The 25,727-nt window shown below is 51.5% G+C and overlaps 4 protein-coding genes across 10 annotated transcripts in view; 1 reads left to right on the plus strand and 3 right to left on the minus strand.

The window, feature by feature from the left end:
* Positions 1-14,964, minus strand: part of FAF1 (Fas associated factor 1) — a 145,110-nt gene extending 130,146 nt beyond the window's left edge. Inside the window, exons 1-2 of one of the 5 annotated variants that reach the window (XM_046944878.1) lie at positions 2,321-11,682; positions 47-120 (exon numbers count right to left, since the gene is read on the minus strand). Coding sequence is in view for 2 of the 5 variants with exons in the window: in XM_015291225.4 (XP_015146711.1) it covers positions 11,601-11,645 (45 nt within the window). In the remaining 3 variants the exon portion in view is untranslated. Of the gene's footprint in view, positions 1-46; positions 121-2,320; positions 11,885-12,573 lie in introns of those variants that run through there. The other 4 variants (XM_040704871.2, XM_040704872.2, XM_015291225.4 and 1 more) reach the window with 4 other exon arrangements.
* On the plus strand, positions 12,750-21,548 carry CDKN2C (cyclin dependent kinase inhibitor 2C). Of its 3 annotated transcripts, none has more exons than XM_426660.8 (3): positions 12,750-15,754; positions 16,113-16,253; positions 19,728-21,548. In XM_426660.8, exons 2-3 carry the CDS (start codon positions 16,125-16,127, stop codon positions 20,100-20,102), a joined length of 504 nt encoding a protein of 167 aa, XP_426660.2. In that variant the 5' UTR covers positions 12,750-15,754; positions 16,113-16,124; the 3' UTR covers positions 20,103-21,548. The 3 variants fall into 3 exon arrangements, with proteins under 3 accessions (XP_426660.2, XP_046800843.1, XP_046800842.1); XM_046944887.1 differs by having other exon boundaries at positions 12,750-13,351; XM_046944886.1 differs by lacking the exons at positions 12,750-15,754; positions 16,113-16,253 and adding an exon at positions 16,459-18,792.
* On the minus strand, positions 13,882-14,883 carry LOC112532915. Its single transcript, XM_025153173.2, has 2 exons — positions 14,866-14,883; positions 13,882-14,717 (listed from the first exon to the last, which is right to left on the minus strand). Exons 1-2 carry the CDS (start codon positions 14,881-14,883, stop codon positions 13,974-13,976), a joined length of 762 nt encoding a protein of 253 aa, XP_025008941.1. The 3' UTR covers positions 13,882-13,973.
* On the minus strand, positions 13,882-16,093 carry LOC112532901 (translation initiation factor IF-2). The gene has a single exon (XM_025153120.3). It carries the CDS (start codon positions 15,846-15,848, stop codon positions 15,288-15,290), a length of 561 nt encoding a protein of 186 aa, XP_025008888.1. The 5' UTR covers positions 15,849-16,093; the 3' UTR covers positions 13,882-15,287.
* Positions 21,549-25,727: the final 4,179 nt, after the last annotated feature.

A 25,727-nucleotide genomic window follows, 5' to 3' on the forward strand; every position in this document is an offset into this window, starting at 1 on the left:
GAACCTCTGTGACCCCCCCATCTCACCAGACAAGACTTTAGCCTACCTCCACATCACAGGAAAACAGCTGACTTCCCCATCTGGCGGCAGCTGCTGCTGAAAATGCTCCTCCTGCACCTGCTACAGAGATCCAGGCAGTTGTTACACAGCAAAACTGGAAGAGACAACTGTTGCTCCCAACACAGAGAGCTGGGCTGTTACTTCTGCAGAAGCTGGGAGAGCAGTAAACAGCTGTTGCTGGCTCAAATACAGTTAGGCTACTGCAGCCCTGATAGATAGCTGGTGGCAGTTGTTGCACAGAAGCTGGGAGCAAATGGTATTTGGCAGCCAGGCCAACTTGCTATCCCTACTCACCTGTGGCCTCCTCTTTCACATCAAGACACAGCACAACAGTCAGAAGTACCCAGGGTCAGCCTAACAGCCAGTAATTGGAATGACTTCAATGTCTGCCTCTCTCAATGATCTGTTGAACAACTCTTTATTTCCTTTGACTACTAACAGTCACCATATTTTCCCCACGCAGGGGCTACTTCTGCACTAGCCCAATCTAGGCGATATGCTCAAACACTTCACACAAGGGGTTCGGGCCCATTAAAATCAGACAGACAGATGGCAGAGAATTGCATCATGCATTGCTCCCTCTCCTGTAAAAGTCAGTGGGGAAAAAAAAAAAAGCTCACAGCATGCCTGACTAGCCTTCACATGCATATGCGGCCAGCATCTTCAGCTGAGCTTCCTGCAGTAACCTAGGGCAGACACAAATACAGGTCCATACAGCAAAAAGGATTACATCGGAGCCCTAATGCCAAGCACTCAGAACAGTCAACTCAGACAACAGATAAGCAGGACAGACTCACACCAGTTGTCAACTACAGATTTTTTCGTCTCACTAGTATCACATCCATCTGTCTCAGAGTAAGACTAAGCTACTGTCATTCAGACCAGTGCCTACTCCTCAGATACTGAAACAACTGATGCAGACTCTCCTGTGCTGGATGAAAAGGGGGAAAAGAGCTTTCAGCCACTGGCATTTCACTGCAGCTATAGCTCAGCCCATCTTCTTAATATGTACCCAAAACTGCAATACCTGGGAAACTAACTCCATTAAGGCATCACGAGGTTCAACAGGTGTTGTCACCTGGGAGGATTTAATCCTTTAAGATCTCCTATGAAACACCAGGAAGACAGCCTAATTCATCCCCACCACTGCAGCTGCACAGATAGCACCCTAGGAAATGATTACTTATTAAAGTATCCAACAAACATTTTTTTAATTGGATTTAGCAATACAGCTGGAGCTCTTTCTATTTTATAACGACATCTGAGTTTCTAAAGAGAAATCAAAACCACTGGCAAAGAACAAATACTGTTAAAAATCAATCCAGTGTCCCTTCAGTAACTTACTCTTTAAAAGATAAGAGACTAGGAGCAAGAAAAACTCTTTTCAGGTGTAGGCCACAGATCTGCTAGAAAGAATGGCAGAACTCTCAAGGGTGGCAGCTAAGAAAACCTCAGAGCTGTTCTTAATAGCACCAGAAATAACAGCAATATCCTTCTTTACTGTCTCCTCCTCACCACATAGCAACAACTTCTATTGGAAGAATCCATAATTCCCATTCTAAGCATTCCTACGTTCCACATACAGACCCTCACAACTGGGATTTTTGGGTACCTCTTGCCCCAGAGCCCCCCCAGCCTCCCAGACCACGCAGACTGCAACACAGAATCACAGAACCATCAAGGTTGGAAAAGACCTCCATGACCATCCACTCCAACCGTTCAGCTATCATCAATGTCTTCACTAAACCATGTCCCTCAGTACAACATCCAAACATTTCTTGAACACCTCCAGGGACAGACACTCAACCACCTCCCTGGGCAGACAGTTCCAGCACCTGACCACCCTTTCAGAGAATAAATTTTTCCTAATATCCAAACTGAATGTCCTCTGGCACCACTGGAGGCCATTCCTTCTCGTCCTATCACTAGTTGCACAGGAGAACAAGATGACACAAGTCCCTGAGTAGTATCCCGTATCACTTCAACCCTGCAACAACCCAACCATACTGATGCAATGAGACTGTTCTTACTATGAGTCATCTGTGGTTATTAAATTAACTTTTACTTCTTTCTAGTTTAGAGAAACATTTTTAAAACATCCAGGCATATCGGCTGAGACACTAACTGAGAGGATCTACTGCAAGCATCTAAATGAAGAGATAAGAATACTTCTCTGTTTTTACATAACTCGGAAGACCATCTGGTAAAATGAAGCAGATTCACCAGCTGTTCACGTAACAAAACAAGCTGATACACTTACCAGCATCAGAAGTCTAGAAAAGGTCTGGGCTTCTGCGCCATGCTCGAGTTTTGCCCAATGCTTTCAATTCCTGTCCCAACTGTTCATACTACTTGAGCACCACATTACGTCAAATGAGAAAACATTGTCCCCTTTCTACTGAAGGAACAGAGGGTAACAAAAGTGGTATTTCTGAAGGTCACACAAGACTTTCTATCTATTAGTTACCAGGCGAACAAGAGTGAACTTTGCCCACGCTGAGATGACTGCAGGCCTTCTCAACAAAGCAAAGCAAGGTACAAAGTCTGAGCTGCTAGTGTGAAGCTCCAACCACTTCTGAGCAGAACTAGCTAGCCTGGAACCACATCAACCATATTCAAATATTTGCTACAGATTCTGCTGGCAACTTCTGCTTCCAGAAAGCCATGGGCGCACAACACTAGGAAGTCCATCAGCTGAGCTGAGACATGAACCCCAGTTCCACAAGCCCCATTCTAACACTTGAGCATTTTAGCCACATCTTCCCTGCACTACATACAAAGAAAGGTACTCAAACTGGATTAAAAACTATGCCAAACCAAAACCAAGCAATCATTAATTAGTACTCTGGACTACTAAACCCATCTGCCTTTTCTGAAGGCTGAAGACGTCCTTTTTTCACAACCACTGCTATCCAACTACAAAGTGTTTTCGTTCATATTATCACAATTTTTCCTGTGCTTCCTTAATCTGCAAAAGCATCTGAGTGAAAGTAAAAACACCAGAACTTCCTGAATCACAGTTGCTCTCAGAGTGTACAAGCACTGCTCCAAAAGTAATGCTTCTCGTTTTATTACGTTGGTCCACAGTGTCAGAAGCAGACATTGGTGGTATGGCAGTAGAAGTTGAACCTTCCCACCAATATCCCATTACATGCTGTTGTCGTGTGACAGATGGCAGCAGAGGGGCATCCGACATGGAAGTGTATATGAAGCAAAAGTGCGTCATTGAACTCCTCCATACGGAAAGAATTGGCACCCACTAACATTCACTGATACTTGACTAGCATTCATACAGACCAAACAGTGGATGTGAGCAGGGTGAGTGGTGCACCTCAGCAGAGGCAACAGTGGGTCATCTCCATTGGTGCAGATTTTTACTAGAGCAGTATGCAAGCTCTTGTTCACTAATAGTGAAAACGTACAACTAATGGTGGCAACTACCTTGAAAAATTGTGTTCTGTAGATGAGAAGTTGCTCTACCAAATAGCTTTATTGTGTTCTTGGTATCTTCTGTTGTTTCCGTGGAAATAAATAGTAGGCATTATTTTTGGAACACTCTACGTACATTATCATGTCAGAAAACAATACATATGGAAAACAAGGTTCAGAGAAACACTCTGGGTTCCTGGATAGTCACATATATCTTTTTCCTCATTAGTTCTAAATCAATAGAAATCAAAAAGAAACTGAAGAAGGAATAAAGCCAGTTTTCCAGGCAAACACATAAAGGAAGAGCACTAAGTCCTATTTAATATATCCATAAGTCTTTTACTCAACATTCCATAGTCATATTTTTTGGTACAGAACAGGACAACAAGGAATGGACATATCTGTCAAAACCTGGAACTACTATCCAAAATAGGAGGGTACAAGAACACACAAATCCCAGTAAAATACATGCCATACCATAAAGTGGGCCAACAATGATTGTAAAAAAAAATGTTTGTGTCTTTAATCAAATATTAATAAGCTTTTAAAAGCATCAGGACAAGGAAGATTGCCGACAGGTCAGAAGGATCAAAGAAGATACCGAAGAAGTATTAATGGAAGGCAAGGACGTAATAGAAAAGCTAGATGAATTGTGTGCTCATTTTCACTACAGAGGAACTTAAAGCTCATCCCATAACAAAGCTTCTCTTTACAGAGAACTCTTATCCTGAAGCATCAGTAGAGACACCCAGAACAAAGCACCAGGATCAGACCACAGTCTCCAAAATTTTAAGGGAAATTCAGCAAATTATTATTATTATTATTATTTTTAAACAACATACTATTCTTTAAACCAGTCTTAAATGTTCAACCTCCCCTTCATTCCTACAGCACGGACATCAAACTTTTTGTCAATTTCATTGGAGGGAAACCAGAGAGGGGTAAGACTTCTGCTCTTTGGGCAACTTTGACTTCTATATCACAAGAGATAGTAGAAACTCCAGTGAAACATGCAGAATAGGATGAGTACGTTGTATATATGTTAGTGTACTTACTGAGTAAAAGTGAACACAACTTCTATAAAGTAAACCTACATACCACAAAACTACTCAGAGATCTCCAAAGAACTCAGCCAGCTGAAGAACTCAAAGCTGTATCAAAATGACACCACTTCCAAAATTCTCCTAAAAAAATTTATCATTTCACTCTCAAAATGCTGACTTCCTGGAACAGGGAAATCCATTCAAATACTATTTCTTACTGCCCTTTCCTAAGGATTAGCCACCAGCCACTGCTTGCCGATGAGACACTCAGCAGGCTGGGTCTTCAGTCTGAGCTGATACAGCACCTTTGGTATTTGCTCACACAAATAACCTGACCTTTAAAAAAAAATAATAGAGATGACTCAGATCCAGAACTCTTGTCTTTACAAATTGTTTCCTGCAATAGGTAGAATATGAAACCTATGTAAAATAGCTCTGAAGGACTAATCTATTCTGCTCTGGTTTCAGAAAGTCTTAAAAACTTCAGTTTTAAGTATCTTCTGAAAGCATAACTACTTCCACAGAACAAAGACCTGCTCAGCCAGTTAAACTCAGAGGATCACCACAGGACTGCTTTGACAGACCAAATAACATCTAATCCATACATTAGGACTTTGGTTTCGTCTTCAACTTGTTTTTAACAACTGCATATTATCCAGTAAATTCTAAAAAATGGGCTTAATTAGCAGGTATCAATCAAGCCACTAAGCATGTAATTTCCTTTCATCCAAATGATGAGGGACAAGTCAAATGCTAGGTGTTCACCTAGGCTTCTTCTAGTTCTTATAGCAGTTAAAAGGAAGGACTCACCTAATGGCTGCCCCACCAAAATACACTAAGCATGCAGTATGCTTCCATCCCATCTCTTATCCCTAAGGCCACTTACAGCAAACAAAAGCAATTGCATTGCAAACCAAGAGGCCCAACTACCAGTTCCAATGCTGTTACTACTGACTGCGTATTGCACAAACTATTTACTCACTACAAAAACACAAATTCTATCCCCCAAAAAATGCTACGCAGTTTCTTTTAACAAGCTATTAGCTCCTTTTTGCAGTAAGAAAAGCATGAAAACAAGGCATGCAATGGTAAGTGAACTATGACAGCTGCCCTAATAGAGAGGGGAACATCTCAGACTTTCTGCACTGTGATACTTTTAAGATGGGAAATTCCCAGAACCGGTCAGGAATTGTAGCAAGTCTCATCTTCATCCTCCTCTTTTCTACACCTCCTTCCACTCAAAAGTATCAACTCAGTAAATCTGTTTACTGTAAATGATACTTGTGCACCAAGAAACATCACTCACACATTTTACTTTTTATTTGCCAAATAAATGTCCTCTTTTCTTACAATGACAACACATTCCTAGCCTCTATGAGTAGATACCATAACTTTCAGATTATAGCTACTACTAGTTGTGGCGTTTGAAAAAGGATCCTACAGCTATCGCCTCTCAATCAGTTTCAGTGACCTATGAATACAAATACCGCTACGAATGGGCCAACAGAAAAAGTGACGTGATTGCTGTGATGTGAAGACACTTTCCAAGGTAATTGAACAAAAAGAACTGCATAAACCTCTTTCTAAAAATGAATCGGTGCTCCAGTAGTAAATGATTTAGGTTCTTACAGCTAGGCTGTGATGTATGCAAATCATGGTATCCTCTTCCCTCTTCATAAATGTCAGACTGTATTTCTAATTAAATATCTGTCCTTATGTAAGAGCATAGCAGGCTTCTCCTTGAAGAGCTATCAGTGATAATATCCAAGTTATCATGTTATAAAATGGACATCGTTCTTACACGAATTTCTCATTTTGCAACTCTGCAATCCACTTCATCTCCTGTTTAAAGGCCAGAAGAGATGAGGAAGTCAAACCAGCTTCATGCTGGTGCATATGAGCTTTGGTGTCACAAGTGAATCTAGGAGTATCTAAAGAAGTTAAATTGTTGATTCTTGAGAAACACAAAGAACAAATAAATATGAGCAACAGCCTTGGCAGCAGACAATGACAACCAAGGTAACCAAACCAAAATACACTAAGCATGCACTATACTTTCATCATGTCTTGACCCCTAAGGCCACTTACAGCAAACAAAACCAAATGTATTGCAAACCAAGAGGTCCAACTACCAGTTCCAGTGCTGCTCCTGGCTGTGTAATGCCCAAAATTACAAGACATGACAAAACCACTGTACCTGAAGACACTCAGTAGGAAGGAAAGAGGAAACAAACCTGCCTCTCCCAAACCTTGATTTCTAACCTACACAGGACTGCATTTCCTTCCAGCTATGGGGAGCTGCAGAGCTCAGTTCAGCTCTGGGAGTGCCTGCTGCTAAAGCTCTTCAGAGGTCACACAAAGGAATGAATCCTGTTGGCTTTGGTGTAAGTAAGACTGTGAGTTTTTAAACTCAGACAGATCTGAACACATACAGACACTCAGGTGCCATGGTAGCCCTCCTGATGAAAACACAGGCCTCCAAGAACTTTAAGAATACGTTTGAGAACACTTTCCAAAGATTTAACCTTTGACTTGGATGTCTCGTCAGCATTTATCTTTTGTTGAGGGCCATGTTCTAAGTGAATTGCCAAATACTTCACAGAAAGCCTTCGCAGAAATCAACAACAGTCCTTTCTGCTCCAACGTCTTCACGACCAAACACCAACACCTTTTCTTTTAGAAATCAATAATACCAACTTTGCTATGGGCTCAAAACCCCTAAGTGGATATATTCCCCTTACAAACAATGCATGGGACACTCTTTCAAGCTCCCAGCATAAGTCACAGTGCAGGGCAAGAACCACGTGCACTAACTTGAAGCTGTTCTTGTATCTGCCTACTATTTTCACCCATCAACTTTTCAGTCAGGCATTAACTAAAAGGTGACAAAAGCTGACCTAAGGCAACACAACAATACATGCAGAAGAAAGCAAAACTCCAGTAGCAAAGAAAAAGTAACACACACAAATTCTGCACGTTGACTGTTAGAAAGTGAAAACTGTGTGCATAACAGAGATAAGTTTAACCAGGGCTGAAGCAAACTGATGTTCCCCACAGTCACAAAACAAAAAAAAAAAAAAACAGTATCTTTGAAAACATATCTTGTCAGATATTTAGCAGCACTGTGTTAACTTCCAAGAGAAGGCGACTCTGCGGTTTCTTCAGTTCTACCATTCCAGAATGAAAAGAGTAGCTTGAATTATGGTTAAACCTTCAAAATAAAGACTCCTAGGCTGAGGTACCAACATAATGATCAGTTTTATAACTTAAAACATGGATTATCTAGCATGCTTTCTCACCTTTCTGGCAATTATATTCTTCCTTCCCAACCCCTCTTTGCTCCTCCCACAAACCTCTTCTTTGAGAAAAAGACTGATGAAAAGGGGAAGCTCAGAAGAAAAATAAGTATGTTTTATATATGAGTATGTGAATCACATCAAAGCACTCCATTGCCCAGCGCTTTTCTTTTTAAGGTAATTTGGAAAAGAAAAAAAACACCACCTTCGTTTCTTCTGTGAAACAGTCTATTAGATACCTGTTGTTTCAGGGAAAGTAAGGATTTTTGAGTCTCACTATTCCACTCCAAATCCTCCCACCCAGATCAAACCTTGAACTAATTTACCTGGTCAATGAGAAGTGTGGATCCCATGAAAAATTTCCTATGGAAGTTTTGTGTGCTGGATACTCTTGCCAGATCTTGGGTGTCCATGTATTGCAGCTCCCACTGTGCTCCAACCCTCCGGCCCACTCTACACTTAGGAATTACTGCGAGAATAACCACACTGAATGACTGCAGCGGTCCTATGCGTGGACATGACTTACACTGACAAAAAGATATTTTTGTTAACTTCAGCACCCATCCTAAGGTACCAGTCTATGTAAATGTCCATATCTGACCCTTCTGCCAATACCCAAAGACTGTTTTTCATTCCTGAACAGTTTAACTGTGCTAATTTAATTAAGGTCAGCACAAATAACAGTTGTGATTAAGTTCACAACTGCATTTGAAGTTGCTACTTGTTTGTTCTTTACAGTAAAAAGTGAACAAATACACTGTAAGAGCAACTCTCTTCAAAGCCCTCCCTTCTTAGATCATTAATATGACTCAAGTGACTACCTGGGGACTGCCCCCGGTTAAACACAACAAATAGAAAAAGAACACGATAATAAAAATTGGTAGAAATTATATTCCCTTATTTGTAATAGAATCTGACCTATGTTGTGGCATCACTCTCACCAATTCACATGCAGTTACCTTTTCAAAGGATTTATTGGGTTTGGTTTTTTTCTCCTGTGGAATTTTTTCTATATGCCAATGACACTTTGTGGAGAAATTCTGAACTGCATTTAGGAAGAGTGCTAAAACTTGTTTGTGGGTTCAACTCCCCCAAACTTCATATCCTTCCACCGAAAACAGACTGAGCATGCACAAAACCGGGCGTCGGTATCAGCTTTCCTAAGTGAGGATCTAATGGGATAAAGTCAGATGGGTTGCTTAAACAACCTACCTGCACGTACACACTTAGTACTCCACAGGTAGCATGAAGCCACCTTACTAAAAAACAGCAGAAGGAAAGAAAACAAATACAAATCACACAGAATAGCCTTCAATTGCTCTGAGACACGTTAAGAACTATATTTGGTAGGTCATTTAGCTTTATCTTGCAGTCAGTCTTTCATAAAAGTATCCAATGTACGTACTTATATCTGAGTTTAAGAACCCCAGTTAAAATGGAAAAAAAAACCAAACAAATGCAATATAAGATCCTACTCTAGTTTCAACTAATGGCAAAAATCCTTAATGATTTTGAAAGATACAAAATAAGCCCATGAATGCTGCTAAAAGAATCAAACATTAGCATGATTATGACTTACCTAAAAATAAATAAATGGGGGGGAACCCTTTCAAGTTGTAAAAGTTCAAAGACCAATGCTCTACTCTTCTTAAAAGAAACTTGGGGAAGCTGAGTGTAAAGTGTTGAAGTTTCCCTCCCAGTTTCACTCAACAAAAATTAGCTCAACTATAAACAATCACTTTTAAAATTCCCATTGTGTACACCATTCTTCAACAAGATATCCCACACAAATATAAAAGACATCAAAATGACTCTGAGAAATGCATTTATTAATTTAAAAATACAGATAAATAAAAGACAATTGTGAAAAATGGCTTTGTACATAACGTTTCAGTTTCCATTTTAAAGTCTTAGTGAATGAGCTGTAAATCCCATTGTGTACTTAAAATACCCAAAATCCTACACCATGTTTGACAACTGGAAGACATGAGGCCTAAAAATGATTAGCATTGTCCAACAACGGACAGTTCAGCGTTTCAGAATCAGATGGAAGTTTGAGAATTACTAATTAAAAAAAAAAAAGTGTAACAGAAAGATAAAGTTGACAGCAGAAATTAACAAGTACATAAAAGGAAGCTTCCTTATGTTATTCTTTTAAATAAGCATTATTACACAGTAAAGTATGTCCTGGGTGCAAACTACATCACCCTCATGCTATACAACCAATTCCTGCAGCTCCGCTGCCTCTCTGCAAGTTTGCAACAATACTTACTTGTCTTTGCAGTAACAAACAGTGCAGTTGCTATTATACCTTTAGTAGCTGGTTTCAAAACCCAAGCAGAAAACTGCTGCAGAATTGCAAAATAGTACTGCCACTAAAGGTATGGAAAGTAGACAGAGAAAAAAAGTCTTATTAGATTTACCTGTGACTAACTGAATCATTGTCTTGCACTAGAGACCTAAAGCTTTTTAGCTAGTAACGTGGGGGACTCCATAAAGTCTGTCTCCATTGGTAGTGATGCAGAATTGGAGCCCTAGTCTCCTTTTATACAATGTATTGGTACTGGAAAAGCTATGAGATTCCATCCTTAAAATTGAGACATTGCTCCTCACATACACAAAAGTAACTCCAAGTGCAGCAAATTAAATGATTATAAAAACATTCACTAAATGTTCAAATAAAGACAGGTGCAATATATTCATGTACAAGTGAAAACATTTCTTTGTTATCAACTGGGAACTCTGCATGTTACATCAAGAAGAGATCAGATAACTTTTGCAAAAGAGGAGTTATGTAATGTACAACATGGTCACACCACCTCTAATTCCAAGGAAACGTTCTTGTTAAACACACAGGGAGGGAAGGGAGGAGGTTTTTCCCTTCCATTTTTTTGGTTAATGGAATATGTGAATTTTACAGCTGACAGCTGAGAGAGAGGCTCTTTTAAGGCACGGTACATACACAGAGCAGGTTTACAACTCAATCCGAGAGTATATCCAGTCAAAATCAGGCACTGCAAATGGACAAAGCTTAAAAAAGAAGGTTAATTGAAAAACGAATATTAAGGAGATATTCAAACATGATCTGCTATCTCTACCAGCTGCTCCCTGCAGGCTCTCCCCACCATTACAAACTCAGCATCGCCCACCTGTTTGTTTACTTGTTCTTGGAAGTAGAAATAAGGCAAACAAGCAGCATGAGGAAGCAGTACACAGAAGAGCCTGACCAGGCCCTGCAATAAATGCTGACCACCGCACTTAGAGGAGGACTTTATTCCGGGAAAAATATTTAAGAACTCGAAATTAAACGTTACCTCTTTTTGCTGGCAGGAGGGGAGGCAACGAGCTGCAAGGGCACGTTCTTTCTATACAGACACATTGCTGTACGGAGCGGGGAGGGGAGAGAGAGTCCTTCCGTCATTACAACACGCGGAGCCGGCGCTGCCGCGAGGAGGGCACGGCCGGGCCGGCACCCATTGCCGGGAACGGCCTCCGCCCGAACCGCCCCGCCGTGCCTGCCCTGCGCGGGCCGGGGAAGCGAGGTGGAGCAGAGAGCTTTCGGCTCACGATGCGACGCTCCCCGAGCACAGGGGGGACGTCGCGTCGGCGCCCCCCGAGAGCCGAGGGCACGTGTTGTGACGGGGAGATAAAAGAACGAAGGAGCGGCTGCGGCGGAGAGCGGCTCGCGATCCTCCCACAAAGCCCCGGCGGCACCGAAACGGGCAGACAGAGAAAGCAGAGCGAGCCCCCGGCCCCGCGAGCCGCCGTTTACCTGGAAGTCGGCCAGGATCATCTCTCTGTCCATGTTGGACGCCATGGCGGCCGGCGGCGGCCCCGGCTCCGCTCTGCCCCGCGCAGCGCGAGCTGTGCCGGCGGGAGCTACGGGCTCATGGAGGCGGCGGGCCGGGCCCGGAGGGAGAGGAGGAGGGCCGGGAGGCGGCGGGCCGGGCGGGAGCCGGAGCCGAGCAGCGCTGCCTCGCTCAGCGGCCGGCCCGGAGAAGAGGAGAAGGAGGAGGCAGCGCCGCTCCCTCCCCGCCCGCACAGCGCCTGTCGCACATTTTGCCTGTCATCGAGGTCGCAAAGAGGCGCTTTGCGGCCGCCACGTGACCACCTCCTGTCAAGCGCTCGCGGAGCGGAGGAGGAGGGAGCGGGGGAGGCGGCGCCTTTCCGGCAGTGACCGCGCGCGCCGTGCTCGCGCCGCCTTCCCGCCCAGCGCGCCTGAGAGAGCGCGAGGCCGCCCCGCCCCGCGCCTAGGCCCGGCTTGAGGGGCGCCCCGCCTCGCCGCGGGGCTCCGGGGGGCAGCCGTCTCCTCAGGGCCGCCCCCCGCCCCGAGGCCGGCTGAGGGGGCAGGGGGCGGCCCCGCGGCCCGGGGAGCGGCCTAACGGGCGGCTGGGCCCGCCGGCCGTGCCCTGTGAGAAATAACAGCGGGCATCCAACGGCATGCCGGCGGCCCGCGCTCACCCCGGCGCCGTGAGAGGCGGCCGCACGGCGTAGCGCAGCCGAATCCCGGTTTTCCCGTCTGCCCTCATAGCCCCGCGTCACGCGCGAACGCTGAGGGCAGCGATCGCTGTGCCCAGCGCGAGGTGCCCGCCGTCCCTCGGGTCACGGGCGGGCTGAGCGCCCTGCCCGCGGTGACAGCCCGCGGAGCTCCGTCACGTCATCTCGGAACCGAGCTCCTTCCCCAGCTTTAAGAAAGAGAATCCTTCATTGTTTCTCTATTCTCCTCGGCGGGGGCTGCTACTCACGGGTTTTCAGATTCCGCACGATGGCAAATAGCAGAGCGAACCGCGGGGGAAGGAGAGCGGCCGCGGGTCCCGGCGGAATCCGTCTGCGTGGGGGGAGAGCGAGGGGACCCCGCTCAGGGGGAGGGGAGGGCTGTGTGCGCGCCTCCAGCGCTGCCCGTCCGCACGGGAGCAGCTCCGAGGCGCTGCGGGAGCGCTGCTGGGCGCCTTCAGGACACGTCCGGTGCCCCTCGGTGGCTGCAAAACGACGCAGAGCTTCGAGGTGGATTCAAGCCGTACTAAAACACCGCTCGGGATGGAAGGGCAGAGGGTCAGAAAAGCTGGATGTTACATTTTACCTGCTTTAGTTTAAGCTGGCGAGGCTTCCCGAGAGGTTTCTTATTAACCCGCTCAACCGCTGGCGTTCCGCGCACCGACACGCAGCGGTCCGACCAGCGCTGCCCTCACAGCCGCCGCGTGCAGCGCAGCCGTCGGTACCAGGAATTGGTGCAGTGCCCGTGGCAGCCCGGGCTGAGCTACAAACAAATCCACCCACGCATTACTAGAGAGTAACTGTAACGAGGTCTGAAAGGCAAGGTTTGGAAACTGGACCGGAGCCAGATCATTCCCGGCACCGATTTTGCGTTCTAGGTGTGCCGTCAAGATAAGTTACGCCGTGTTCACGTCTATCACAGGATTACTTTAAATAGTGATATCTTCGCTGGATCAACGCGGGAAGGATTTGATCCGGAATGTGAAGTAGAGGTGAGCGGCCCGACGTGCCCCGGCTCGGGAAGCTCAGGTGAGAAGTCACAGCGAAGCTTTCCGTTCTCGCAGCTCCGCACTCCGCTCCGAGGTGCCCCCGGGCAGCGCTGCGCGGCTGCAGGGCCGGGAACGCGGCCGGCTCTGTCCCTGCAGCCCGCTGCCAGCAGCGCCCTCCGGGAGGGGGTTTTGCTGCCGATCGGGGCGATTCCTTCTATTTTACGGTATCGTTACCGCTGCCAAAAGGAAATGACTGTGATGAGGACACTTCTTTCTGGGAAGGTTTTTGGCAGCCCGTGCGGCAGAGGATGTCTGCCTGCTTGTTCTGGACGGGCAGTGTCACTCGCAGGAGGCCTGCAGCATCCCCTTCATTATTTTTGCTATGTGATGTGATTAACAGAAGGTAGGGGCTTACTGTGTAGCTGTAAAACACGGCAAGTAGCGGGGGACTGCTGCAAGGCCCCGAGTCCGGTTCTGCAGTACATCTGCACAGCCAACACCACCAAACGCGGAGATCTGGGGCACTGATTAGTCACGGAATTGGTCTTATTGAAGCCGCCTGACACCAAATTCGAAGTGCTGCACATTATTTCATTTTCATGCAGAAAAGCAACTGGACTTGAACGTACGGGTGGCACATATACACACACATATCTCCGGGGTTATCTCGGGGGGAAATTATAATTCATACTTCTGTTAACAATACTGCCTGCACTATTGCTTCTGACAGGGAACTGTCGTACTGAGGCCCTTAAACATGCTTTCTTTTTCCCCTCGTTTCGTGGCCGGGGACAGCTGGTAGCCCGAGCACAGCGTTTTCCTGCTTCAAGCCTGCTCACCTCGCTACCGTTCGCCTTTCTGTACTCACGAACGAGGGGCGGCTGGGGGATCTCAGCAGGAAAACTGTGCAGCTGCACGCAGCCGGGGCGTAAGGGAGAGGCAGCCAGAGCTGTGCGCCCTCCCGTCACCGCGGGGCCGACTCTGCCTCGTTCTGGAGGCGCTGGCTGTGCGTCCCGGGCCCCCGGCGCTGTCTGTCCCCGCCTGGGCGCCGCGGTGAGGGCCGTGCGCCCGGCAGCTCCCCGGTGCCGAACGTCTCCGGGCCGCCTCCCGCGTGGAGCCGTTCCTGCCAACGCCTCCGCGGTGAGAAGAGGCGGGCGGGGTGCTGACAGACCCCGCCACGGGCGGCCGCGGCGTCGCTCCTTACCTCCCGCGGGGCTCTTTTGGGCGGAATTCGGCCTCCCGAGGCTTCCTGAAACGTAAAGCGACGGGAGCGGCGTAGGGCACGGAGTGCCGCCGTCAGAAGGGCGCTGCCATCTCCGCACCGTGCCGCCGCTGCTCCGCGGCCCTTTTGCGGGAAGAGGGGATCCCTCGCGTCTCCTCGGTGCCCGTTCCCCCTCAAAACGGCACTTTCGAATCCGTCACGAACGGCGGAAAGTCGAAAAGCCGCCGCGGAGCACCGCCTCCCGCAGCGCCGGGACAGCTTCTCCCCGGCCCCGGGCCGCTCCCGGGGCAGGTGCCCTCAGCCGCGGGGCACGGCGGCTTCGGAGCCCAAACAGCCGAAAACGCCTTCATTTTTTTTGCCCTCTCCCTTCCCTTCTCCCTCCCTCTCTCCCGGCCGCGCGATGGCCGCGGCGGCGCTGCGCGGGGAGCGGCGGGGCCGTAGGGGCGGGGCGGGCGCTGCAGGCCTTCCTGCCCGGCCGAGCCGCAACTCCGCCGCGCCTCCTTAAATCTCTGCCGTTAAATGTGGGCGGGTGTTTCAACTCAAAAAGCGCTCAAATTTTTTTCCTTTTCAAAAAAAGCTGATGAGGTTAAAAAAAAGAAAAAAAAAAAAAAGAAGGGGGGGGTTGGAAGAGAGAGAGAGAGAGAAACCGGCTTCGTGTCCGTAGGAAACAGAAGTAGCGATTGTTTGCGCTTAAAAAAGGGAGAGCGCGGAGCCGGGGAGGAGGCAGCGTTCTGCGGAGCGGCAAGTGCAGCGTTCAGCGGAGCGGACGGAGCGGCGCAGCGCAACGCAGCGCGGCTGTCATCGGCGGCGGCACCCCGGGCCGGGCGCTGCACCCGCGGCTCCTCCGTCCCCGGCCCGGACGGCACCGGCACCGGCGGCGGCGGCGGCACCGAGAGCGGCGGGGCTTCGGCTCCCCGCGGATACGGCATGAGCCCGCCCCGCCGGGCCGCCGCCCGCCGCCCCGCGGCCCCGCTGGATGCCCCGCGGCCGCCGCCGCCCAGGGCGGCCCCCGCCGGCCCGGATCGCGGAGCCGCGGAGAGGCCGCGGGAGTGAGGCCGCCGCCGGCAGAGAGAGCGCCGAGGGAGGCAGCGAGATCCGGGCGCGTCTCGCCCCGCGCCTTCTGCCCGGCCCGGAGCGGGGCATGCGGCGGGCGAACCCCGATAGTGAAGACTTTGCCTCGGAGCTGCGGCTGCTGAGGCTCAGATGCCGACTGTGAGCAGGGTGGGTTGTCCTCTTCCAGGATCTCAGGTCTGAGTGAGTCTCCGGTATACGTACGTGTATATATGTTACGTGTAACATATATCATATATCGCATAGCTCTTAATATATTTCCCCTCGCAACCGGCCAAAGGCTTTAATATGAGTTCCTCTCTATGTGGAAGCAAAGAAATCTTCTTTCAAGTGGAGCTGCAGTTTTGCTGAATAATCACGTGTGAGTTAGGGGCGGGCTCTTGGCAAGGAGTTTTGTTACGAGTATTTACTACAAGGTCTACTCCAGAAGATTAACCATCCCAATCCTTCTGTCAGTCTCCGATGCCATGCCTGGTTAAAAAAAATCTCATCTTTTTCTGATCGTCAGTCACCCTAAAGAATGGCCGAGCCTTCTGGGAACGAGCTGGCGTCTGCGGCTGCCAAGGGGGACCTAGTGCAACTCACTAATTTGTTGCAAAAGAATGTAAACGTCAATGCACAAAATGGATTTGGGAGGACTGCGCTGCAGGTTGGTATCCAGAGAGGGAGAAAATATTTCATCACTGCTACCTACGTGACCCGGGTTGCCAAAAAGACAACGCTTTGAGCAGGCTGGTGGAGAAATGCGAGGGCTTTTTCAACGAGTTGGATGCCATATTTTATAACTTTAGTGGCTCCAGCTCCCTAAAATGACGTACTTGAAATAAAAGTGCTCAGAAGCAGTGGTTCAGCCGGGGGTCACCCTCGGTGGCGGACGGGCTGAGAGTTGGGTGCGATTTGGGAACTCGGAGGGGAGGAGGCAGAGAATGAAATAGAGGAGACGAAAAGAAATCTCCGTAGGTGAGCAGGGCTCAGGGCAGGTCTGTAAACACCGATGCGCTATGGTTTGGAGCTGCAGTTCTCGGTTCTTCCCCCCCCCCTTTCCCCCCCCTCCCCCCCCCCCAGTACTTTCCCTCTTAAAATGTGCCTTGTCCGGGTGCTGGGCTCTGCCGCGATGGTACTTTTCCTTTATGCGCTGTTTGTGCCGAATGACCTTTCTCGTTCGGAGGCTGCACGGCACCGAGCACCTTCGATGCGCGCTCAGAGCCGCGGAGCGGCACCCCGAGCCCCGCCACCGCCTCTCCATTCATCGCTGGGGCTGAAAATCGCCCTTTCTCGGCTCGGTGGCGGGGCGGGGGTTCGGCTCTTTCATTTCTGACCGTCCGTGTGGTGCCGTGTCCTCGTTTTTCAGCGTGGAGCCGCGCAGGCAGCATTTGGAGCTCATCCAACTGCGAACTGTTGCAGCTGACGAAAGATTTTGCTTTTTATAATATCAGATAATGATGGCGAAGAGGGTCGAATCCGTACGGGATAGCGAAAGGAACCGTTTATAGATGAGGAGAAAGTGTGTGGTTATTAGTGCCGAAGGTGAAACAGAGGGACGTGGAAGCAGAGCTCCGGGGCTTATTAATTTCACACGTTAGAAAAATCGTTTGTTAACTCTTCTCCCCCCTCCCCGAAACCACGAGAATCATTTCTGAAATGTAGTTTGTAAAAAGCAGAGTGCTTGCGGATGAACTCGAGATATTTACAGCTTTTTTTTTTTTCTTTCTTTTGCTTGCTTTTTTTTTTCCCCCTGACTTGACATCGACATGTTGCATTTCGAAAATGAGCACCTCTCGCTGAAAAGCGGGGGTGGCCCTGGGGGGGGCCCATCACCGGGGTCCGAGGGCTGTACGATTTTTTGGAGGCTGTTTTCACCCAAATCGGGCGCCGGGTGACCGTGCGGGCACTCGGGGCAACTTTTAAGAGAGCGAAAGGATGGAAATCGAACACTTACAGCAAAAAGTCTGTCAGGGGGAAAGAAACTTACAGCTCGGGGCTTCATCCTCGGGACGGGGGCTGAAAAGCGATTTGCAGAGCGGCGATGTATTTGCTGAGAGCTGCCCGTGCCCTCCGTGGGGCCGCTTCGCACGGGGGCACGGCGGCCGCTCCCCGGCCCCGCTCTGCGCTGCGACCGTCGGTCCTCACGGAGCAGAGGGGCACGGCGGGGGGGTCCGGGGCACCGCTTTCTGTACGCACCGCCCGAAGCGGGCTGCGGGTGCGTGGCTGCCCTCGGAACAGCTCTGTCAATGCAGCCTCCCAAATGTAGACTCTCTCTCAATAATCTCTCAATAATTTCTCAATATTCTCTCAATAACCTCTCGATAAAAAAGGGAGAGGTTGCCTAAATATTAATATTTGTGGATATATATGTATGCCCCTGAATTTCTGTTTAATTCAGCAGCTGCTCGGCTTCTCTTCCTCTCTGCTTTTTGTTTCAGACGAGGTGCTCTCTGCAGGCCTCAGTGCCCGTTCTGCCCCGATCCTCCCTGCCACAGCTACGGGCTGTTGCCGCTCCTTAGCAGAGCCGGGCAGAAAGGAGCTGTGCATCCCCCCCCTCGGCTCCATCCCCTCTGTTAGCATTTTCAACCCCCCCCCCACCCCCCCCCCTCGCATGTGGCAATGCAGCCTCAGTCCCCGAGCCTGCCTTCCTCGAGCCTATTAACTCCCACTTCAACCAAATACACTTTCTAAATCCGCAAAAAATACACCCCGAGCCCTCCAAAAATACTCCCTAAGACATCCTAACAATTTTCCCAACACAAAGGAGGTCTCGCACTGCTCCTATTTTTCCCTCCCACCCCTGCTCAGAAGTGAAAGAGCAGTGTGCTCAGAGCTGTGCTTCCCCGAGCCTCTGCTCCCTGCACCCACTCTGCCCCGCATCGGGGAAGGAGTGGTGAGATTTATTAATTAGAGGAATCATTAGATGAACTTTATTATTATTATTTTTCCGGTCTTAAAAAGCCAAATGCATATTTTTCGCTAGGAGACTTTTGGGGCAAATGCTTAGTGTAAATCCTGCTCAATTATTTCGCATCCATCGCACTGTAACAGCAATTTCTGCTGATCTTCATTTTTTTTTTTTTTTTTCCATTTCGCAAGGTTTTCAAACCAGTCCTAAGGAAATAGAGGGGGCATTTTGCTCGGGTTTGACACTCGCAGTGCGGCTGATGGCAGACAGAGCAGAGCTGCCCGACGGGCGCGGGGTGCGCAGCGGTGTGGGGGCCGGGCAGAGTCTGAGAAATCAAAACAAGGAAAAAAAAAAGGGGGGGAATTGGGTGGAAATCGGTGCAGGCTCTTACGTCCCAAATAAGAAAAAAAAAATCGCATTCTAATTTTTAATGATTTTATGATGCAATCGAGGACATTTAAAGAGGCATTTTATTTTATTATTTTATTTTATTTTTCCTGAAATGAACGATCAGAAAAATCCAACGATTGTTTCTGAAATGGGGATGTGTGTAACAGCAGCACGTGGCCGTGGTTTGCTTAGAGTAAAATTATAGAACCCGAATAGTCACAGAACCCATAAGCAGAGAGTAACTTGTCGGTTTTAGAAGGAAAAGTGTGGGGCTTTGCGACACTCCTTTTGACTTCTTCCCAGGTGACGTTCTGAGACTCCAACACCGGGGAGAACAATTTCTTGGGGCATTTATTTTCCTCAGCAGCCAGAAATATGGCACGGCACAAATATTTGCTTTATGATAATGCGCAGACAGTGCAAACACCTGAGGGCTTATCAAAGCACATCGCGCATTTTCTGTCGCTGAGGCGCAGTCTCCGTTCCTCGGAGACCCACAGCCGACGGTGAGCGGCACTGAGCGGTGGTGCGGAGGTGTCCCGGTGCGCACCGGAGCGGGCCGGGCTGCGCGTCCCCGCAGCGAGGAGCCGAGATAACTTCTCGGGGAGAAGTCGCGCCCGCTGCAGGCGTTAATCTCTGAGACAAAGCTGTCACCACCGAGCCACCCAAACTCCCCCAGTGCTGCCGAGGTCAGTGAGGAAAGCTTGAAATTAGCCGTACCGTCGGGCGCTTATCGCCGTGCGCGGGGCTGCTCCGCCCGCAGTAGGGCTCGGAGCTGTGGGCCGAGGGCTGGGGCAGCGCGGAGCCCCGCGGGCGCTCACGTCTCACTCCGTCCCGCAGGTGATGAAGCTCGGCAACCCCGAGATCGCCCGCAGACTGCTGATGAGCGGCGCGAACCCCAACCTGAAGGACAGTACCGGCTTCGCCGTCATTCACGACGTAGCCAGAGCGGGTTTCCTGGACACTTTGCAGACCCTGCTGGAGTTCCACGCCGACGTGAACATCGAGGACGCGGAAGGCAACCTGCCGCTGCACCTGGCGGCGCAGGAGGGCCACGTGCGGGTGGTGGAGTTCCTGCTGCGGCGCACCCCGAGCCGCGTGGCGCACCAAAACCGCCGCGGCGACACGGCGCTGGACGTGGCCCGGCTGTACCGGCGCAGCGCCGTGGTGCAGCTGATGGAGGGCGGCCCTCCGCCCGCGGCCGACGCCGACTGAAGCGGGCCCCCTCGGACCTTGCGGCTCTCAGCCTCACTCTTTTATTACTCTCTTTTTTTTTTTTCCAACCCCTTTTTAAATAACGTTTGGTTCAAACCTACTTCTATATATATTTTTTGTTGTTGTTATATTTTTGGAATAGTAGATAGCGTGAGTTCAAGAAGTTGTAGAGGTGGGCTTTTAGCTAAGGAAAATGATTTCAGTGCACGGTGGCGGCACGTTGCTACCGCCGCCGCTCACAGCACTCCTTACCCCGCCGTGCCCACGCCGCCTCTCGCACCGGGCTTCCAGCACCACGCTCTGCAGTGCATCCCCGCTCACGACTCAGCCATTAACCCAAACGCTGCGTATCCACCGCTTAACGTTCCCTTTCCTCTCCGGGGGAAGGAAACAGCCCGCGGGGATTCTTCCCCCTCTCACCGTCCCCCTCCAACCCCCGGCTCAGCCCGACGCGCGTTGGGGTGGGGCGAGGACCGGGAGCGGCCCGGCCGGGGGGGGCACAGGGGCCGGGAGCGCCGCTTCGGGCAGCAGCCTCAGTTTGACACTAACAGGAGCTCGTAGGAATAGGTCTCTCGCTTTCTAAATGTAGATGACACTTTTCCCCTTTGTGTATTTAAACTTTCACCGAGCTGCCTTTGAGTTTAGTTACCAGAAACAACAGAAGTGGCTTTTTTTTTTTTTTTTTTTTTTTTTTTTTTTGGCCAGAGGTTTTGAAGAGCTCAGTTGGGCGCTCCGTGCCGAGAAGTACATTATTTTCCAGTTTCAAAATAGCCGACAACCACGGGCAGAGGTAGGAGCACGAGGGGGCTGCAATACTACAGCTCCTCCGATCCCTGCCTGAGCTGAGCGCTGTTTCGATGCTCTTTAGAAACGACCGCTTCTCACCGCCCGTTTTGTTTTGTCTGGGGGGGGTGGAAAGAAAGGATGGTAGCTGTATCTCACAGGGATTTGGATGCAGTGGAATTTAGGAAGAGACACGTTAGGTACTCGTGAGGTTATCTTAATGCCTGCAGCTAACGAGCGATGTAATCCCTGGACTGTTTCCCTTCCAGAACAGCCGTTAGGGCCCTACGGCCGAACCCCCCCGGTACGCAGGGAGCAGCGGGAGGGGCGGCGGACGGGAAGCTGAGCGAACTCTGCGCTGCGGGGTCCGACTGTCGATGGCGCAGGATGGGAGGGCTCACATCAGTGTGAAAGGAAAGACTGGCTGCAAAATAGCACCTAAAAGACAAGGGGGTGTACAGTGCTGTACATTTTATTTCTAAAAAGAAAAAGAAAAAGAAAAAGAAACAAAAAACCCACCCAAAACGTGTATATACGGTCCTGTAAAATGAGCTACCATTGTTTTCCAGTATCAGTAATTGCCTGGACCTGTCCATCCCTTCGCTGTACTCTCACGACCACTGTGTTCTGCGTTCTCTGATTAAAAACCTCTGTGCACCGCAACGCCTCGCGCGGTTCTGTTGCACGTTTGTTCCCGAAGGGCTGCGGACCCCGTCCCACCCTCAGGGGGTGGCAGCACCCCGGGGCAGCGCTCACCGCCTCTGCTCTCCCCCACCTGCGCCACCCGGGACCCCCCCCGCCCCAGCGGCGCTCCGTCCGCGCTCTGCCCGCACCCCCCGCCCCGCCCTCCCGGTGCCCGCGGGATGCTCCCGGCGCGCGGTGCGCGGCTCTCCCGTCCGCGAAGCCTATTTCTCGGCAGCGATATGGTACATTGACACCTCTTCCCCCGCCCTCGGCGTCGGGAGGGGAATGGATGCTGGAAATTCTCCGGGGAACCGGAGCGGGGGCTTCCCTATGTGCTGCAGCACTTCTCAGTGGGGATCCTTCTGCCCCGAAGGGTTCTGAGCTCGGACGTGGTTCGAAAAGTGGCTTTTGTGACCCCCTCCTCACGCTCCGACAGCAGCAGAAAGTCCCATTTTACACATCCTGTTGGTGACAACGTCAACAGTAACATTCAGCAGAGGATGCAAACACACAGATGGAACGAAATATTTTTTTGAAAGCTTTTATTGAGACAGAGACCATCAGAAAAGGACACGTCCCGGGCAGGAGCAGCCCAGGAGCAGCGCAGCCGGGGCCGCGCACATCACAACCGCAGCGACTGCGGTGCGGAGAGACGGGGAACAGAACGCTGCCCCGGGCACGGAGCCCTCTCCCCTATTTCGGGATGCGGGGGCTGAGCTGTCTCACTGACCTTTGCTTCTAAATTACAGAGAGAGGGAAAGCTGAAATACATCCGAAAAGGAGCAGATCCCGGAGGGATGCGGTGGGGAACGGCCCCTGGGTCCGGGGGGAACGGGGACGGGGCACGGAGCGGGGGCTGGGGGTGAGCCCCAACACAGCAAATGGGGCGGCGTTCCATGGGGGCTTTGTGCGCGTTTCTGTGCGGTGAGAGGAGGGATGGGTGAGTCGTTCCGTGCTGGGGTGAAGAATTACCTTCGTGGGAAACGCCGTCGCACTGTTCGTGTGAAGAAAGGGTTAAAGCAGCAGAAAACCGCCACTTTGGAGCCTCGACAAGAAAGAGGGGTGCCTCCGCCATCCGGGCACCCCACGGTTCGATGGGCCGGGAGCGGTCCCGCGGTACGATCCATTTCCCAGCGGAGTGTGACTGCATGGAGAGCAAACAGAAAAAAAAAGCCAAGAGAGGAAAACTGCGTTTATTGCGAGGGACGGTGGCACTGTGCGAGGCGGGGGTGGAGGGAAAGAAAACAGGAAAAAAAAATAAAAAGAAAAAAGAAATTAAAAAAAAAAAAGAAAGGGAAGCTCGCGGGCAGCCGCGGGCAGCGCGATGGTTCCGGGCCGCCGCCGGCAGCGCAGCCGAAATCCCCGCGCAGCGCCGGGAGCCGCCGCCCGCTCTCAAAATGTCGGTGGCGGCGGAGCGCTGCGGCGTCCCCCGGGGAGCGCGGCGGAGCGGGGCCGCCCCAGAGGCCGCCGGGCTGGGGAGGGGGGGGGGGGGCAGCGCCCGGCTCCGAAACCGTTACTTCGTCTGTACGGTTCCTTTCCCCTTTCTCTTCCTGTCCAAATATTTTTAAATTTACGCGCCTTAACTAACAGTCTGATTTTATTTCGCGAGTTTCCTCCGCGGGCTCCGCCGCCGCTTCCCTCCGGCCCCCCGCCGCGAGGGGCCCGGCCCGGCCCGGCCGCACCGCTCCGCAGCCCCACCGCGGGGTGAGCTTTCCCTTTTCTTTCTTTTTTTTTTGTCTCTTTTTTTTCCCCCCCCCCATCCCTCTCCCGGAGCCGAAGAACCGCAGTGCGGTGAGTACAGCGCGCCTCCCCCCGCTCTTAGGGACCCCCCGAGCAGCTCATTGCGGTGTCTCAAAGGCGAGGAAATCGCCCCCGGCTGCGGAGCGCCGCTGCTGCCGCTGCCATCCCCGCACCGCGCCGCTCCGGGTTGCGGGCAGCTCCCAGCGCGGAGCGCCCCTCGCTCTGCTTTCATTGCTCTGAGCGGTCGCGTCGCCTCCGGGCATAATATCAGTGATAATTGGGCAAAGCGACGGGAACCGCCGGCAGCAGCGCTGGGCGCCGAGGAGAGCCCTGACCGTGCGCAGCTGCGCCCATCCCGAGAGAGAGAAACGCTGCGGGGATAGCGGGGCACCGCGCGGCACCTGCGGGAGCGCCGACGGCTGCGGCCGTTCTCATAGCGGCGCCGGGTCGGCTCCGGGCGGCGCACGGCGCGGGGCACAGAGCCGGGCGGGGGCACGGAGCCGCGGCAGCCCCGCAGAGGGGCGCGAACCTCGAGAGGCACCGGCTGAGCCCCGAGCGGCTCCGCGGGGAAGCGCGAGTCCCCCGCGCCGCGGTGTCTCCGTAACAGCTTTCTGGCGGTGGTAGAGGTGCGCAGGGGGGGCACCGGTATTTATGAGCGCCGACAACAGAAGTGACAGTCCCCGTGAGAGGGCACAGTCCGACGCCGCAGCCGCCCGGAGGTGACCGCCGAGCCGCGGAGTCCCCGCAGCGCTCCGTGCCCCCGTGCGGGGCTCTTTCCCCGCGGCGCTCCGAACCCGCAGCCGCTCCCCCACCGCCGCGCAGCGCTGAGCGCGGGGTGAGGGAGGCTGAAAGGGACGGCTACGCAGCGCACGGCGCGGGGACGTGCGGCGTCCGTGAGAAAACGGAGCGGTCGGAGGTTTTTCGGGGTAGAAAGCACCTTAATGCAGCGCAGCTCAGAGCGCAATCCCGGCTGCAAGAAGGGCTCTTGCTAAATGCAATAGCAACTTGCCGGTGAGCGAGGATCCCGCGTAGGCCGTAAGCTATTAACACCCGTTGCGATGGGATCGGGGACGCCGAGGGACGCCCCGCCGTGCCCCCGGCAGCGCCCCCTCCTCCGGCTGCGGGCCGGGCGCCGCCGCTGTCCGATCCGGCCGGCTCTGGGCGCTGGGCCCGCACGGGGGGCAGCGGCGGACCCGCGGCCGGAGGTACGACTGCCGGGAGCAGCGCTCTGCCCTGCAGTGCTCCCGCCCCGGTGCGGCCGCAGGTACCGCAGTGGTCGGGCTGTAGGAGGGAGTTTGACGGAAAACAGCTGTTAAATAGGAAAGCGTGCTTGTTTGATGGACGCTGTCGCTGTTAATAATGTCACCGACGTGTGCTCTAATTACTGAGATGTACGCGGTATAGATCGCTCAGATGGATTTTGCTTTCACTGCCTCTCAATAAGAGCTTCAGACGAAGCTCTGATGCATCAGATACCCCCTGTGCAGCAACACACCCTTACAGCAAAGCGAACGGCACATCTCCTTCCCGTATGAACCTTTTAATTTATAGAAACATATTGTTTTGTGTAAAGAAGGCGGCAGATAATTAACTGTATTCATTTAACCTAATTATAGGCCTCTGAGGCAAAAAGCTGACACTTTTCATTGTGGTATATTCAGAGAAGTTAATTGAAAAAACATTGCAGCCACAAGGCAGAACATGCCCCGCGTCTATCTGATACTCATCCTTCTTTTTTTGAGGACCGGGGTGGATGTGATGCCCACCCGAGATAAGGACTGCCGCTGCTCGCGGAGTAGGGCAGATGCTGCGGAGCCGTTATGCAATGCTGCAGCGCTGCAATATCTCTGCAGTCCCGGAGCCAACCACGGACAGCTTAATTTGCCAAACTGTGAGCCGGTTTTGTAATGTACACAAGTATCTATTACAAATTAAGAAAGGACTGAGCGCTCTTTTAGCTGGGACGGAGGTCAGGCTTGGAGCAGAGAGCCGCGTCTCCGAGCGCTGGCACACCGAGCAGCCCCCAGCCCTCCTTAACCCCCACGATGAGAGTTTTTCGGAGTTCTCGGGCAATGGGAGCACCGGAGCCGGGTCATTGGCAGCGTCCCCTGCGGTTTTCAGCCCTCAGCATTACACGCTGACAAACGCGCAGCGAATCAACGCTCGCGGCTCCCGACTGCATCGCAATAAACGCACGACGGACCCTTTGCTCTTATGAGTAATTTCTCCCATCACCTGATGCGCACCAACAGCTCCATCTGACAGCGCTGCCGCTTTCATTCTCTGCAGCAGAGCCTTCCAGAAGAAAGGGGCTGCAGCAGCCCCCCCCCCCCCCCCTTCCACCCCCCCCCGCGCTGGCTGGGGGCAGAGCCACCACTTTTGCTAAAGAAATCCCAACCCGTGAGCCCGATCGGCGCA

The sequence above is a fragment of the Gallus gallus genome, chromosome 8 (assembly GCF_016699485.2).
Source record: "Gallus gallus isolate bGalGal1 chromosome 8, bGalGal1.mat.broiler.GRCg7b, whole genome shotgun sequence".
Lineage (NCBI taxonomy): Eukaryota > Metazoa > Chordata > Aves > Galliformes > Phasianidae > Gallus > Gallus gallus.

What these genes read in the sequence shown, in the direction of transcription:
- LOC112532901 (XM_025153120.3), bottom strand. Translation starts at nt 15,848, where the DNA reads ATGCGATATATGATATATGTTACACGTAACATATATACACGTACGTAT.
- CDKN2C (XM_046944886.1), top strand. Translation starts at nt 18,589, where the DNA reads ATGCTTAGTGTAAATCCTGCTCAATTATTTCGCATCCATCGCACTGTA. An exon ending in AGCTGCCCGACGGGCGCGGG is followed by an intron (nt 18,793 to 19,727) that starts GTGCGCAGCGGT and finishes TCCGTCCCGCAG; the next exon opens with GTGATGAAGCTCGGCAACCC.